This window comes from Gobio gobio (genome assembly GCF_949357685.1).
Source record: "Gobio gobio genome assembly, chromosome: 10".
NCBI classification, from domain to species: Eukaryota; Metazoa; Chordata; class Actinopteri; order Cypriniformes; family Gobionidae; genus Gobio; species Gobio gobio.
In genome coordinates this window covers 37,117,381-37,134,020 of record NC_137116.1, presented here as the reverse complement: position 1 = coordinate 37,134,020, position 16,640 = coordinate 37,117,381, and the positions used below count along the sequence as shown (strand labels likewise).

The window sequence follows — 16,640 nt, the reverse complement described above, 5'->3', positions numbered from 1 at the left end:
GGATGAGCTTAGTTTGAGAACATGTTAAATGTATTGCTGTCCTCATTCAGCAAGTATACTGGTTTGGAACAACTTGAAATCGAGTAAATGACAGAATTTACCCTTTACTAACCCTTTAACTAACCCTTTAACAGCCAAACCTGTAAATTGCTGATGAACTTAACATGCAATGGTTTTAAATAAAATGGTTTTAACAGTGTAATTGATTGAATTATTTTTTTTTTTGACAAGAACATTGTTTGGATTGTCTTTTGATTAGCAGGTTTTTGATTAGCATATTACTTTTGCAGGTTTTTGATTAGCATATTACAGTACAATACCGTATAATTACAGCATAAGCAGACCAAAATGGCAAAATACAGTAAAAATACAGTAAAATACTGTTTTGTAGATTTACAGTACGGTTCCTGGGTACTGTAAATTGAATTACAGTACCATTACTGTAAATCAAAATACAGTAACTTGCTGGCAACCGTGCTGCCAGTAATGTACTGTAAAAATACAAGAAAATCGTTAACAGTGCGCTATGCTAATGCTACCAAAGAATTGTGTAATAAAATAAGTGTAAGGTGGAAAATAATCAAAGATATTTGAAATGGAACAAAATCATCTGCTTTACTGTTTGTAGCCATCGTCGTGATCAAGATATTGAAATTGACTCAACCCCTTCCCCCTTAACGCCATCAGAGGGGCCATTTGGAGATAGAACAAAAGAATGACTGGCTGGCTGGCCAAATGGTTAACACCTTTGATACAATGGGGGAAGTTTTGTCTGATTGGTTACTTTCAAATGTCTCACGGTTTGGTCTGATTGGTCAGTTTTACAAGAGTCAGATTTGAATTTGGGGACATCAGGGAAGGGGATAAAAGAGGATTTCATCTGTAGCTCGCTCTTTTTTGATTCTTTGCTTTCTCTGGAGGGAGCTGTTCTTTAGCTCTCTCTCTTTCTCTCTCTTTCTCTCTCTCTCTCTCTCTCTCTCTCTCTCTCTCTCACAGGTAACATTCTAGGCAGAGGCCTACACTACAGAGCATAATTAAGGGTTTATGTTTTACATTTATTTGAAATGTATTTTAAGTGTAACCATAACCAGAATTTGTGTTTCCTTTTAGAAGAGATGTATGTCTATGATGTAATTGACATTTTACATTTACTTGATTGTTAATAAATTGTTAAATTTTTGATCCTTCCTGAATTCATCTGTAATTATTAACTATCTCCAATGTGGAACGGTATAATTGCAACAAAGGGTTAAAACGGAACGATTAAATGTATGATTAACCATCAAATATAAATGATCAAACAACCGGTTGGCATTCTCTTCTAAATGCGACAACTATGATAAATGGAGTCAGATAAAGAATATTATAATCAAATCCATTCTTCCAGCTGAAACACTGAACGCGTGCGGCCTTCACCGCGGTTCGCTACCGATCCTTGGAGCGAATTCATGCGGTCTTACATAAGTTTCCAGTACTAAAATTTTGAGATTACATGATATTTTTAAGTTAGGCTATGTATGAATTAGCCTGCTCAAATAGTTCAAGTTCAGAGCACTTAAAATGTCTGATTACAAAATAAAAATCTGCAAGTGCTGCTTACTTAAACTTTAAATTTATTAGGCTAACTTTAAAAATTTGAGGCAACTGATTGCCTAATTTTTTTTTTAGTTTTGCATACTTGCATACTAATCACCATCATCATCATTATCATCAAAAAGCTAATTTCAATAAGAGACTAAACGTTTTTCGTTCATTAGGAATTGTTTAATTTTTTACAAAGGGTGCAACATCCTTTAAAAAGTATGAACAACAGCCATTATCCAAGTATCAATTATTTCTTGGCGGTTTTTGCTTTGCTTGATCTGGAAGCTCTTCGTTTGGCTCTCTTGGGTCTTGTGGTCTTCTTGACCGCAGCTGTCTCGCTGGCCTTTTCGGGGCTTCTTAAACTTCTCCTCTTCTTAGGGGATTTCTTTGCCCCGGCAGGTTTCTTGGCAGTCTTTCTCTTTGCCCTCTTCGCCTTTGCCTTCTTAGGCTTTGTAGCAGCTTTCGAGCCGATCTTAAATGATCCAGATGCTCCGGTTCCTTTGGTCTGAATCAGGCGACCGCTGGCCACCAGTCGCTTAAGTGCCAGTTTGATGCGCGAGTTGTTTCTCACCACATCATAACCACTTGCAGCCAACGCTTTCTTCAGAGCAACCAGAGAGACGCCACCACGCTCCTCTGAAGATGACAAGACCTTGAGGATCGAATCGGACACACTGGGTCCTGACTTCTTGGCCTTGGACCTTCGTTTTGGCGTTTTAGTTGCAGAAGATGGGGCTGGTGTGGCAGCTGACATGACTGACAGTTTATTTGAGCTGGAACTGAAGAAGATGTCTGATGAAGAGAGTGAGTTGAAGGGCGGGTGCGTGCAAGTGAAATAGTCACCATGAGAACCGTGTAGACTCTAGTAGTCATGATTTCAGCGCCTTTTTATGAGCCGCAATAATTTGTGTTTTCAGACTAGTAGAAAGCGTATGTTTTTTACTTTTTAAAATAATATAACGATCTGGATTGTCGATCAGAAAATCAGGACCAGGACAAAAGGACATTTAACTTGTACGTAGCATCCAAACAATACAGTAATAATTAGTTTTTTATTTGCAAATGTGAAGAATCGATGTGCCGTGACGTTTTAAGACTGAACAATTTCTGGACTTTGTATAATTACATGCTTTAAAACCATTGCTATACTTATTATCTTCCATTATTCAGTGAGAGTGGACCATATTTAATATCTTCATGAATTAATAAAGCGAATATTTGGCAGAGTTTTTGAACAAATAATGCATTTTCAGTCTAATGAAACACATTTCTTTTTCTGTTAGTTTAAGTCAGTTATACATTATGGCCCTACAAAAAACATTGACGTTGAATAAATGTAATTAATACTGCAATAACACTGATAAATATTATTTATTTTTAATATATTATTTTTTTATTATTTAGCTGCCAACACTTACGAATCTGTAAATTGGGATTATTTGCAATTAGATGACTTCCATTACGTGTGCTTATTGGTCTGATATAGCTTTATAGTGCTAAAATTATCTTAGTTTAATTCATAAAAGCATTTAAATTCTTACAGTCTGAAATTATTACACCAGAAGGGTGTCTCCTAGACTGAAAGCTTATCTTTGATGCCATGTCAGTTGGTAGATAAATGACCTAAAAGGACCCTTTTGGTTGTTTTGCTTGTTTTAAAGGTTTAATTTTCTGTCAGTTTATTAAAAGATTACATGCATATATGATTTTGCTACATTTAAATCAAACATAGCCTACTGACTTAATGAGCATTTCTTCAAAAACAATAGTTATGAGTGATTTTAGTTTACATATGGTTTGATGTGTTTTTAGCATTTTAATTTAATGCATTTAAATACCTTTATGCATCCTGCAGCATTCTTGGAAGTTTTCTATTTGAGAACCAGTTTTCTAGAATGTAATATAACCATCAAGAAAAAGCCTAATAACATATTTTTTATGCATACATATTCATTTAAATAATTATGTTTAATGGTTTTTTTAAATAAAAAGTTTTTCACAAATTTCATGAAATTAATCACTTATAATTAATAAAAAATTATATAATACGTTTTTGGGGAGTCACCCCACACACAATTTTAAGTCAAGTAATTTTACTGTTACTTTGAAACAAATATTCTTACATTGTGAGAGGTTTCGAGACAAAAATTAAAACTGTGCTGTATTTGTGCTTTATCAAAATATTGATTAAGCCAATACATTTTGTGTGGTTTGGCAAAGTTCAACAGAGTGGGGCTTCCACTTTCACAAAGGTATTGAGCATTAAAGGCAGGGTAGGCAATTTCAGAGAGGCTAGCAATAGCAAGCTATAGCTTTGAAAGCATAAGACATGGACATAATAAATGATGTGTCCGAAAAACTGAAAAAAAGCTGTCTTCAGCATTCATTCTAATGTAGGAAGGCATCACGTCCGAGTCCAAAGTTAGCTTCACTTCCTGTCTCATGATATACCTTCATCTGATGGATTTTTGAAGGCAGCATAGATGTATCCTTCACTGCTGTTAATATCCCACAATCCTGTTCGTTCCATTCCGTGACAGTTGAGCTAAAGAATAAAGATGGCGTCTAGTTGCAGTTGGTCAGTTTGTGTGTAAATGTACATTTTTGACCACTGTTTTCCACTTTTGATGTCATTTCTTGCAGGAAATTATTATTGTAGTAATAACATATTCGCTTATTTTTCACTAAAGCATTTTGCCGTAGATCAATAAACTGTTATGCTGCTTCAGAAGTCTATTCGAAATCATTTTTGTGATGTTTTGCGCAAAGTCAATGCCTGATAGGGCAGCGAGGCAACAAGTCAGCTGCCTAAGTTTTCTGATGCAGCCAGATGCCTCATTGGCCATTTTGGACCAAGTCCGCCATGTTGATCCAGACAAGACAATAACACAAGAAAACGGGGAGCTGTGTTTTTCCTGGACAAAAAGCTAAATGTAGTTTACATTTCTTAACCAATTTATGATCTACATGGAGTACAAAAAAGGTTCTTTATCATTAGAATATCTGTAGTTAGAACTTGAAAATGATTCATTGTCGTAAGGAACTGTGAAAACTCACGCTTGTCAAGCATAGATTTGGTTTATTTTTCTTGGTTAATAATTGTAGAGACATCCCTAATGTAATATAATATAATGTACATGAAATGTGCACAATGGCTTTTTCTGTTTCAACACGTCATTTTAGCCTTTTCTCGTGTGCCTTTAACCTTTTCTCTTGACTCACATGTCATAGGATATCACAGGACCATTTCAAATGAATGTGAAGAGAATTTGCAGCTCAAAACCTTGAAGCGTTTATCTTAAGCATTTATCTAATTTATATATTTTCAATTCTATAATTTATTTCTATACGTGTTGCCTTCTAACCTTATGCTTGCAGTTTAACACATGTTTGCAGTGTTTGTTTTATTATTCATAACACAACAATAAAAGTCTTTATAGAAATTATATAATAGTAAAAAAGACATAAAATGTCTCTTTGAATTCTGGGGTATAGACAAGGCCACGAAGGATCCATCTGTTACATCCTTCATTTAACTTAGTCGATGTCAGCCTGACTCTGTTTAAACATAGCTGGCTATGGTCGAGGGCTGCCGGCCCGCGACCGGGCATTTCGGGTCCCTGAGGATGGTCTCTCCTCCCAGAATTCAGTGAGCCAATGTTAGCTTAAGCTTTCGGAGGGAAAGTTTACGACTCTTTGTCCTTGAGCATGGTAACTTGCAAATGATTGGGTGTTGATGCAGAAACTATTAAAGATTCTTATAATACTAACATGTTGCATAGGTTTCAAAATAATCTACACAATCATTTAGATCATCAAATTACAAATTCATAGATACCAAACATGGTATAGGTGAGGTTAAATGAACTGTTGGTTCTATCATAAAGCATGCATAAAACAAAATAATATATAATACACAAGAGAAAGACAGTAATCATACACACATTGTCCTGTGATGCATGTTCCTTCATAGAAGGTGAAAGAGTCCTTTTTATGGGCATTATGTGTGTTTAACCTGTCCACTGATGAGGTGCTCGATGAAGCAGCTTCAACTCGAGCTCTGATATACCACCACAGTGAATAAATAAGCAGCTGCTTATGCTCTGGTTGTTGATTGGAAGATTAAATGGGCTCACTCCTCCCTAGGAACTTCAATAGAGGAATGGAGTGAGAGTTGACTCTTTCACTTTTTGGGGGCCGTAAAACCATGGTAACCAGAGGCCTGGTTCTATTATTTTGGGGGTTGTCACAGGCACCTTGTTTTATTAGTTGGTGAGGGATTTTAAAGATTATTTGTTAAATATATCAAATACTTGGGTCTGATTAGTCTCAGTCATTACAGGACACAGCTTATGGCAAACTCTCACCCTCCCTTCATACCTGCTTCTCCAAAGCCACACCTCCTTCAAAAGACATGAGCAGATTCTGCAAAACATCACAAGAGATGGCGTCAAATTACCTCATGTCTTAAAGCACATAACTTTACAATAATAACAAATGTAAACAACTTGCAGAGCTTTTACTTGTACAACCTGACTTGTACAGATTCCTTTCGGCGTTGATAGTGTTGACATAGAAACACAAAACAGAGTCTGAGGACGTAAACAGTTCTGGGTAGAACATCACAGGCCATCTTGTAATTATGGTTGCGGCATGCTGTAGACGCAGTATAAGTTTGTTGTTTTTGTTTAGGAGGAACTGTAAAAGGTGGCTGCTGTTTGTTTAGTGCGCCCACGGTGGCTGTGTGTCTACAACTCTGCACACCCTCATGGAATGATGACGTCTGATGTCTGTGCGAGCAGGGTGCGCGGAGGTATGGAAATACATATGTTGACATATGTTTTTGATAGGGTGACCATATTTTGATTGCCGAAAACCAGGACACTCCGCCCGGCAATGAGATACTCAAATGATACTTGAAGTTTACTCAAAGATTCCTTATTAATTTCAGTACATTTAAAGAATGCCCCCTCTGTATGGATAGAACATTTTTATGTTAGTGCCAGCCCAGGACAGGACTTGAAAACAGGACGTTTGGTCACCCTAGTTTTTGGTCCTGAGACTTCCATAACAGATATATGTACATGTTTTAATATTTAGACCATTTCTATTATTGATTTATATCAGGATGCTAAGAGAGTATCATCAACCAGTTTAACAACAAAAAAATTACCCACCCCACCTTTAAGGTATTGAACTCCATGGAAATGTCAAATAACTATAGGCCACCTGGCAGGCACCAATTTATTTAAAGTATGCCATCCAAACTGAACTTTCAAAGCTAATGGGTAAACAAGTTAAAGCCAAGCCACATTGTGCCATTGTTAAACCAGCTACCATGTTACAAAAAACAAGCGTGGCCAACTCAAGTTGACATAACGTGATTTCCAACAAGACTTAATTGAATAAATTCAAAGTGTTGTTACTTTTCATAGAAAATGTATATAGAATTAAATGTTAAATGAAAGAAATGTTATATAAATGTTATTTTTGTAATATTTAAACTAAAGCAGATATATTTACTTGCATCAAACTTCACTGTCCCAATAGACCCTTTTCACATTTCCGGGTTTCTCAGAGCGGAAGTCGTAATAGTTGGGTTAACTTTTATAGCCGTGAATGAGAGTATACATTAAATATATTTTTTGTGTCTCCATTTGCTCAAATAGCGAAAGAAAAACTCCACAATTTTTTTTTAAAAGAGGGAAAAAAGTGAGAAAAGGGTCTATTCAACAAAAAAATCTAGTTAAATGCAATGCCAAACCTCTGTCATTATCCTCAAGTTATAATTCTACTTTAAATCATTTGTCTTGACATTTTTACAATATTTAAATATTTTAAAAGGGTTGTAGAGTCATAAAAAGAACTCAATGGCTGTAAGTAAACAGCTTTTATCAGTCCACCATCACAAATCTATACTATAGATATATCGAAGACTCTGGCTTACAAAAACCAGGTACAACAAATGCATTGTTGGAAATTTGGGGACCCGCTAGTTCATAAAATATGTGTACCAAATGCATATCCTGTTGTTGTTAGTTCTTTGGAATATGGTGACCAAATAAGCGAAAAACTGAGCTCCTTGTCAGAGGAAACAACTGACACAGTTCATGTATCCAACTCGGTCAGTGTTGGTGGATACACATACAGGACCGGAAGCATTTTGATGTCAGCCAATTCTGAAGACAAACCAATCTTTGGGGAAGTTGTCCACTTGTTCCCAATGGTGGACCAAAACATTGTTTTAGCTTTTTTAAGGACTGTAAATGTCAAATATTTTGATGATCACTTTTATTCCTTTGTTGTGGAAAAGATGGAGGAGTACAGACTTTTGAAAATTCCTACTGATCTGTCAGATTCCAGACCCCTTGATATTCAGAAAAGTTTTTTGAATGATCAGATCTACATCAATCCCAGATACAAAGTTTTAAAATGATGTAAATTTTATCTGCTTAATGAAATTTTTTAATGTCCTATGCTGGACAGATTTTTTTACTGCTTGAAACTGTCATATTCTGCAGTATGAGTTCTATGAATGTTATTGATATTTTTTCATGACAATAAATGTTTTTAACTCATTAATTGTTTGTTTTATGTTACTGATATTAGGCCAAAATATACCACTTTTTTCTGTAGGGTCTGTAGCCAAGGACAGCACATAATGTGTTGATATTACACATCTTTATGTTAACTTTCCTAACACATTTAGTGTGTTAAAATCATTAACACAGTGAATGAGTTAAAATTAACACAAAACTAGTGGTCCTGGAGCTCACCCACAAATGTGTAAAAATTTAACACAGGTTGTGTCATTTTTAACACATCCTTTCTAAGAGTGCACACTCGTCTCTAGTCATGTCACCTAGACCAGGGGTTTTCAAACTTTATAATGCCAAGGACCCCCATATATGTTGAAACTTTTATGAGGGACCCCCTTCCTAAAATCCATCTATATATTTTTATGTATGAACCCCCCCCCCCCCCAAAAAAAAAAACGTTTAAATTGTTGGATAAATAGTAGGCTAAGTTTGACATTATAAATAGGCTACAACATATTGTTTCCAAACTTAAACTGGCTATACATAATGTTGGATGTAAAAACCTGAAGAAGAACATTGCACTCATTTCCGTCCCTGTGAGCCAGAATACGTTCGTTCGTTCGTTCTCTCTCTCTCTCTCTCTCTCTCTCTCTCTCTCTCTCTCTCTCTCTCTCTCTCTCTCTCTCTCGTGATATACGGTATTTAGGACCTGGGGGGTTCCGTTGTAGCCTATGAGAGAGCATGTGACTGACTGAACTATAAAAAAAAAACACGAGGAAAAAACGTCATAAACTCAAAAGAAAAAGAGCATCACAAACTATCCGCAACATTCCCAGCTTCGACGCATCACTCAGCAGCAGACATGGATTGCGGAATTATAACATCCAAAAGCGTTCTTTTGCTTCTCAGTTTAATATTTTGGGTGAGTTTGTGATGTTCTTTTTAAACATAAGTTCTGTTGTCATTTTGTTGTCTAAATATAGCCCATAAACAGATGTAAAGCTCTTAATTTTTCATAGGTTTATAAACCTATGCTGTCCATGTTGGTTTTGCAGTTGTTTGATGACTATATTTGTTGGAAGAAGGGTCCTCATGAGATGACTATATTTGTAGGAAGATGAGTCCTTTTATAAGCATCACAATAGTATGCATTCTCCTCCTCCAGACCACTAAATGAATGTTTAGTCAGAGTAACTTGCTTCTGACAGCGAGCTCTTCTTTCGAATGTAATTTAATTTAGGGTGAGTCATTTGTTGCTCTTTGTTTATACACTTAAGACAACCATAGGAAAGGCCTTCAGTGCCTTTTGCTATGCAGCCTTTATTGTTTATTTCAGCGTTGATGTAACTGTCAGAGCTTCTAACTTGATTTCAATGGAAATAAAGATTTTTGATGCCCATATTTTCTGTGCCATCATGTAGGCCTAGTCATCTGACTCGGTTTAATGTCACACACTCTTTTCTGGCTTCAGTGGGCACAAAGGGGAGTTCTGTAGAAAACCAACACTTCTAACTCTTCTGCACAATAAATGTAATATTTTATGCTAACTGAGACGCTGCTAAAATTCACAGAAACCAAGACATAACTTTTTAGGGCTGAGACCCTCTCGGGCCCCGTTGTTCCCCTTATTCGAGCCTGTCTGCATGGGAGACATTTTCTTTTTTTTAATTCCCCCAACAACAACAGTGCAATAAGTACCAAAACCTGGAAATCTGAGAACTGAAAGTTCTCGTTGTAGCATCTTTGACTTCTGAAAAGCTGATTGATTGCTGTTGTCATGTGTACTTTTCTAGAGTTTCTGTTTTGCTTTTGCCGCTTCTGCTCAAGCTGAAGCACAAGACCAGAATTCCAGGAAAGATTAGGGGGCAGGAAAAGGTTACTCATGGTCTCGTGACTGTGCATTGTGACTGACTACAGAAGAAACCGATCATGTGCTATTGAGTCAGACAACCCATAGTTCCAAAGTGTACTTGTTATGAAATGACACCTTGTGACATCATGTGATAGATGATGGATGTATACTTATTATGGATTTTGAACTCTGTAGTTACTGGGTAAAAGACAAATAAGTGTCCCAGATAAAAGGAACAATCTTTTAATAATTAGTTTATTTTTTTGGTGGGAAAAATACATGTATACCAATATGTATTATGCCATCTAACTTTTTACCGTTTTCAACAGAAATTAAAATGTAATGATAATTTGTGCGTATTAAAATATTTATTTTAATTTCAGTTTACATCTTGATTTGTTTTTTATTGTAGCATTTTAATTTAGATTGTAATTAGATTATTTGAATATATCGATAATAATTTAAATACTTTTCGTCACTGAGGCCCCTTTGTGGTGTAACCATCAAGTAAAAAGTGATGACATATTTTTCTTACACCTTAAATGCATGTGAGTGTACACACCTGAATCAGTATTTAGTTATATATATTTTTAGTACCTTAAATATCATGAAATATTAATTTTGGGGGAGTCCCACCACATTTTGTTCTACCAAAAGGAGAGTTATTTATCCAATTATCAAAGCTTTATTGACCTTGACACATAGTCACGAGAGTCTGCAGGGGTCCTCTCTATGACATCATGTTTTTTGTGCCTTTTGCACCTTATAACTGTGAAGTTTTATGTCATTGACCCACCTGTTGTGTTGTTCTTTTTCAGGGTGCTGGAGCGGCCCTCGCATATGTTGGTTCTTATGTGATAAAGAGCTACAGCAGCTTTGGAGACTTTGTGTCTGATAAGTACAGCATCATCCCAGCAGCCATTATAATCGGTGTGGCTGTGGTCATGTTTGTCATCGGAACCGTTGGCTGCTGTGCAACTCTGAGAGAGTCCAAAGTCGGTTTAGGCTTTGTAAGTATGAGCCATCCATCTGTGTACCCTTTGTTCAGTTTTTTTGAAAATAGACAGTAGGGACCATGTGGTGGTTTCTATTCCTTTTTTTTCTGTCCTTTTTTTCTTTTGGGTAGTACTAGTTTCATTATGGTGTAGATTTTTGGGGGTTTTAATATTTTATGCTTTTCTCTGAATTTTTCATTTAGTTTCTTATCATCATCCTGGTAATCTTCGCAGCCGAGGTGACAGCTTTTGTGTTTGGCTTCATCTACAGGGGCAGAGTAAGTTATTCTCAAATAAATTATAAATCCCTTTTTTTTTTTATGGGATAGAAATCGTAATAATTGGAAACTGTTTCTCGTGATGTTTACAGATTAAGGGTGACCTAGAAAAGTCAATGAAAGATGTCTTCCAAAAGTATGATGGTCTGAACACTGAATCGCATGCAGTGGATTACTTGCAATCTCAAGTAAGGCTGAAAGATTCCTTTATATCATTGCAATAATTTTGGTTGCACAGGAAATGACACTGGGTAGGAAACTGATGCACGAAGAAGTGTCATTCTCTTTCTTCTCCCTCTGATCTCTCCCCTTTTACATTCCCAGTTGGAGTGCTGTGGGGTGAATAACTTCACAGACTGGACTGCAACACCATGGTTTGGTCAGCATAACAACTCTGTGCCACATTCCTGCTGTAAAGCAAACGCTACACAATGCACTGGTGGGCTCACCCAACTAGATCTTCTGAATACAAAGGTTTGAGCAGTGTGTTAAGAGTCTATGATTGGATCATTATTGCAGTGATTTTTAAATTTCTAACATGTTATATGTTTGGCACATAACATGCTATGTTCGCTGTGATGTTATTTCCATCAAGAGGTGCGTCACTTTTTGGTCCAGATCATGTATTGACAATGCAAGAGTCCAGCACTCTGTCAAGTCTCATCCAGCACATCCCAAAGACTTTGAATGAATTTAAGGTCTTACCTTACCTTAGACTAAGCCATTTCTATATACTGTACATAGACCGTGGGTCCCCTTACAGTGAAGTCACCATTTTGCGCCGCCATGTTTCTACAGTAGCCCTAAACGGACAAACTGCTCTACAGAGCGCTAGCTAGTCTCTGCAGTCTCAGACGACGATATCTTGGTCCTGTGTCGGCCACAGTAGCTTCTCTATGTGCTTTGAAACGGAGGGGTGGGCGGTTGCAATATATTATATGTATCTCACAAAAGTGAGTACACCCCTTATGTTTCAGCAAACGTTTTAGTATATCTTCTCAAGGGACAATACTATGGAAATAAAACTTGGATATATATTAGAGTAGCCTGTGTGCTGCCTGTATAGCATTATAGATTTACTGTTCTCTGAAAATAACTTAACATACAACCATTATTGTCAAAATAGCTGGCAACAAAACTGTGTCCAAAGGCCTGGAATTCACCAGAGCTGCACAGGTTGTTGCTGGGATCCTCTTCCACTCCTCCATAATGACATCACGGAGCTGCTGGACGTTAAACACATGACGCTTCTCCACCTTCCGCTTGAGGATGCCCAACAGGTGCTCAATAGGGTTCCGGTCTGGAGATATACTTGGCCACTCCATCACCTTCATCTTCAGCTTCCTCAGCAAGGCAGTTGTCATCTTGGCTGCTTCAGAATGTCACAGTACATATTGGAATTCATGTTTCCCCCAATGAAGCGCAGCTCCCCAGTACCAGCAGCACTCATGCAGCCCCAGACCATGATGCTACCACCACCATGCTTGACTGTAGGCACAATTTTCTTGGTACTCCTCACCAGGGCATCACTACACATGCTGGACACTATCTGAGCCAAACAAGTTTATCTTGGTCTCATTAGACCACAGGGCATGGTACCAGTAATGTCTTCAGCAAACTGTTTGTGGGCTTTCTTGTGAGCCAGCTTCAGAAGAGGCTTGGTTGACGGCCATGCAAACCGACTTGTTGCAGTGTGCGGCGTACTGTCTGAGCACTGACAAGCGGACCTTCCGCTTCTGCAACCTCTAAAGCAATGCTGTAAGCATGCATGCGTCTGTTTTTTGAAGCCAGCTCCTGCACCTCACGCCCAGCACGAGGACTCAACGATCGACCCTTGCGAGGCCTGTTCCAAGTGGAACCAGTCATGGAAAACCTCTGTATGACCCTGGCCAATGTTACCGATCTTCTTATAGCCTAGGTCATCTTTTGTGGAGAGCAACAATTCTAATTCTCAAATCCTCAGTGAGTTCTTAGCCATGAGGCGCCATGGTGCCAAATCCAGTGGTCAGTATGAGAGAATTGTACTCAAAGCACCAAATTTTAACTGCTCTAATTCAAGATACACAAATTTGTATGGTCCTGTCAAGCAGACAAAAACATGTGGCTTTGTATGGTTAAACAACGCTGTTATCACTTAGGGTGTGCTCACTTTTGTTGCCAGCAATTTTGACAATAATGGCTGTATGTTAAGTTTTTTTCAGAGGACAGTAAATCTATACTGCTATACAAGCAGAAATCCCTTGAGAAGATCTACTAAAATGTTTGCTGAAATGTGAGGGGTGTACTCACTTTTGTGAGATGCTGTATATATTTATATATATACACAGACATATATAAACACAACTGTTATATGCAATTTAAATAAATTTGACAGCACTAATAAATACATGTAAACATTTTCTTTGGGGGAAAAACATACTATGTTGTTCCTACAGGGATGTGAAGCTAAACTGGAGCAGATGCTACAGGATGTGCTTAGTTATGCAATGTTGGTCATCCTGGGATTTGCCATCATAAAGGTACAGCTCATCAGCTCATTTTAGCCTCATCATTATACTTGTTTATCAGACAATTAATTTTCAGCAAGTTGTTTTGTGTTTCTCTCTTTTTCAGTTTTTTGGAATGCTCAGTATTTGTGTCATCACCTGCAGAAGCAAGAAGAATGATTATCAGCCTCTCTATGCAAGATAGTAAAATCTCCTGCATCCCTCTCTTGGGACAGTGTTTGTGCTCAATACTGTGCAGGCTAAACACAGCCTCACTGGCATCATAAAGAACAGATGTTTGAAGGTGTGCCAGTATTCCAAACATTCAAGAAAAAGTTCATTTTTAATACCCTTTGGTTTGAACAAGAAATGCTGACAGGATCCACAGGGGTGTGTAGCCAAAAAACACTGAACGTTATTCAATTATCATAGAGGGCTTGAAAAAACTAGATTTGACGGTTAATGTTTTCCTGCCAAATAGGTTTATACACACACCCAACTTTAGGAAATGTTACTATAGCAGCGCTTTACCAAGTGTAAGTTTAGGTCAAACTTTAGAGCTGATAGATGCACTTCATTTTGAGTATTTTATGTGCTTCTGTGTGCTTTAGTTTGTTACATTCATTTTTTTTTTTCTTCTTTTTTTGCTGCTATCAAAATGATGTCTGTAGCCGTCTATGTATATTATATCTATTAAAATTATTTAGCTCAACAGAAGTATATTAAATTGTGGAAATAAATTGGTCTGGTGAGTGTATTTCTGGATTTTTTAATATTACAAAAGTTCATGTTAATAATTATCCTCAAATGACTGTTGTCTATCAACACCACTTCTGAGGAAATACACATGTGAATTTAGATAACTCAAGTCAACGCCTACAATTTATCTGTCTTGTGCTGACACATTTGTGCAGATACTGCTCATGAAAGTAAGCCGTGAACTGTCGTTATCAGAAATGCTCCGTTGGCCCACTTTTTGATGCTAATAACACAAAATGTACAGGAATATCCCTGACTTGTGAAAATCATCACTTGACTCCTTTAAAAATTAACGAACTGTCCCTTACTGTGTGGTCAGAGTTTTCAAATATTAATTTTAAGTTGAATGTAAAATGTTCTGGATGAATGCATTGCAGGACAAATATCAGTTGACACCAAATAATTACAGCACTAGTTTGAATGTAGTCATATTCAGCTTAAGAACAACCTCTAAAGAACGAGACATGGCCCATTTAGTTTAGTGCTTCAGAAAGTATGCCGCGTTCCAGGCAACCCGTAACCCGTGTTTTTCCAACCTTCTACCCGTGAAAGTGGACTGGAACGGCAGTCAAACCCGTGACTTCCCACCCGTGAACTCGTACTAGATAGATGTACTCCCAGTTACGAGTTTTGACGTCACATAGCCCGCGAAGCAACAATGGCAGCCCCCTACGGATGCGGTGTTTATGAAACAAGTATACAAATAACGTAAAATAAAAGATATAACGTCTGCGCTGTTTTTCTCCTCCGTTTTCCTCAAATAAGCAAGGAGTAAAGCACCTTTGGCGATAGAAATGATTGTAAATGAGCATACACCCCGTACGGTCCGCGACGCTTTGTTTACATCTAACTACCACACAATTCCTTGCGCTCAGGCAGTTTGGCGTGACTTTGCCTGGAACACTACAAAGTCGTGAGTCGTGGTTTGAAGTTGTAATTTACGGGCTCAAAAACCTGCCTGGAACGCAGCATAAATACTATGAAAAAACTATTTGGTTAAATCGTGCCATTATGAGTGTCTGATTCTAGGTCATTTGCATTTTTATCCATTAGAGGTCGCTGCAAGCTAAAAAAAAAAAAAAACCTGTGCTAAATTTATTAGATAAAAGTATGGTGATTGAGAGTATTTCGCTTCATAAAAGCATCTGAATAATCTAGCTATATACATTAGCAATGAAAATAAGCATATGCATAATTTGACTTGAGTGTAGAAGTAACTAAAACAAAACACACTGCTTTGGTTATCATCTTACACTGCTACATGTGTATCTATACTCTGGTTTTTTTGACCTCTCACTGGAGCTGACTCTGGTGTTTGGACAGAGGAAATGTAGACGAGCTCTTCATTTATCTAATTTCCTCCTTTCACCACTGACTCCTCAGTGCAGTAACCTGACCTCAGATGGGATGAAGCATTTGGAAGGCAGCCAAACACTTTCTCTCCTGCTGAGGAATCCAAAGATACTGCATCTCTGCACTGCCGGAACCGAGGTGCTCATATTGTTTCCAGGAACTGCTGTGCTTGGTCTTTGGGCATTTATTAACTTTGAGTTGAAGGCACATAAACAGAATGAGGGCTAGAAGTACAAAACAGAAAAGCAAAGCTCTGGGAGACCTAATCTTGACATCTCTGTTCACTTTATCTTGTAAAAAAAAAAGATGAGCATTGATCAGACTGCATGGAAAATATCATTGCTAGCAGACAATACTTGCTAGCTCAGAATTAGAAAATAAGTAGGCTAGTTGGATCATTCTCTGGAAATGGTAGCATCAGTGTATCTATGATGTTATTTGATCAGTAGGAATTCAATATCAGTTTACATTTCCAAACATTCCTTTTGCCATTGTAATCCAGTGAGATTTTTGTAGGCACAAATAGTCTGACAACAGCCGTTGCTCCACACGGTAGGAGAGCATTCGCACCATCACTGAATCCATCTGGGATTACATGAAGAAACAGAAAAAAAACTGAGACAGACTAAATCCAGAAGAACTGCGGCAACGTCTCCAAGACATTTGAAGAAACCGACCAGCAAAACTACAGTAGGCTACTGTGAAAGTTTTAGGCACTTGAGTAAAAATGCTGTAAATTGAGGATGCTTTCAAAAAATGTCATAAATTGATTTTATTCATTAATTAACTTCTAT

At 37.4% G+C, this 16,640-nt stretch overlaps 2 protein-coding genes across 2 annotated transcripts; one reads left to right on the top strand and one right to left on the bottom strand.

The window, feature by feature from the left end:
• Positions 1-1,755: 1,755 nt before the first annotated feature.
• Positions 1,756-2,384, bottom strand: LOC307132807 (histone H1.5). The gene has a single exon (XM_079827383.1). The coding sequence runs from the start codon at positions 2,336-2,338 to the stop codon at positions 1,832-1,834; it is 507 nt and encodes a 168-aa protein (XP_079683509.1). The 5' UTR covers positions 2,339-2,384; the 3' UTR covers positions 1,756-1,831.
• A 6,290-nt stretch (positions 2,385-8,674) lies between these two features.
• tspan36 (tetraspanin 36) lies at positions 8,675-14,491 on the top strand. Its single transcript, XM_079827382.1, has 7 exons — positions 8,675-9,045; positions 10,794-10,985; positions 11,174-11,248; positions 11,341-11,436; positions 11,573-11,722; positions 13,684-13,767; positions 13,862-14,491. Exons 1-7 carry the CDS (start codon positions 8,986-8,988, stop codon positions 13,937-13,939), a joined length of 735 nt encoding a protein of 244 aa, XP_079683508.1. The 5' UTR covers positions 8,675-8,985; the 3' UTR covers positions 13,940-14,491.
• The last annotated feature ends 2,149 nt before the right edge of the window (positions 14,492-16,640 follow it).

Coding starts and splice junctions, on each gene's coding strand:
- LOC307132807 (XM_079827383.1), bottom strand. CDS start 2,338: ATGTCAGCTGCCACACCAGCCCCATCTTCTGCAACTAAAACGCCAAAA.
- tspan36 (XM_079827382.1), top strand. CDS start 8,986: ATGGATTGCGGAATTATAACATCCAAAAGCGTTCTTTTGCTTCTCAGT. Junction 9,046..10,793: donor TTCTCAGTTTAATATTTTGG/GTGAGTTTGTGA, acceptor GTTCTTTTTCAG/GGTGCTGGAGCGGCCCTCGC. Junction 10,986..11,173: donor CCAAAGTCGGTTTAGGCTTT/GTAAGTATGAGC, acceptor TTTTTCATTTAG/TTTCTTATCATCATCCTGGT.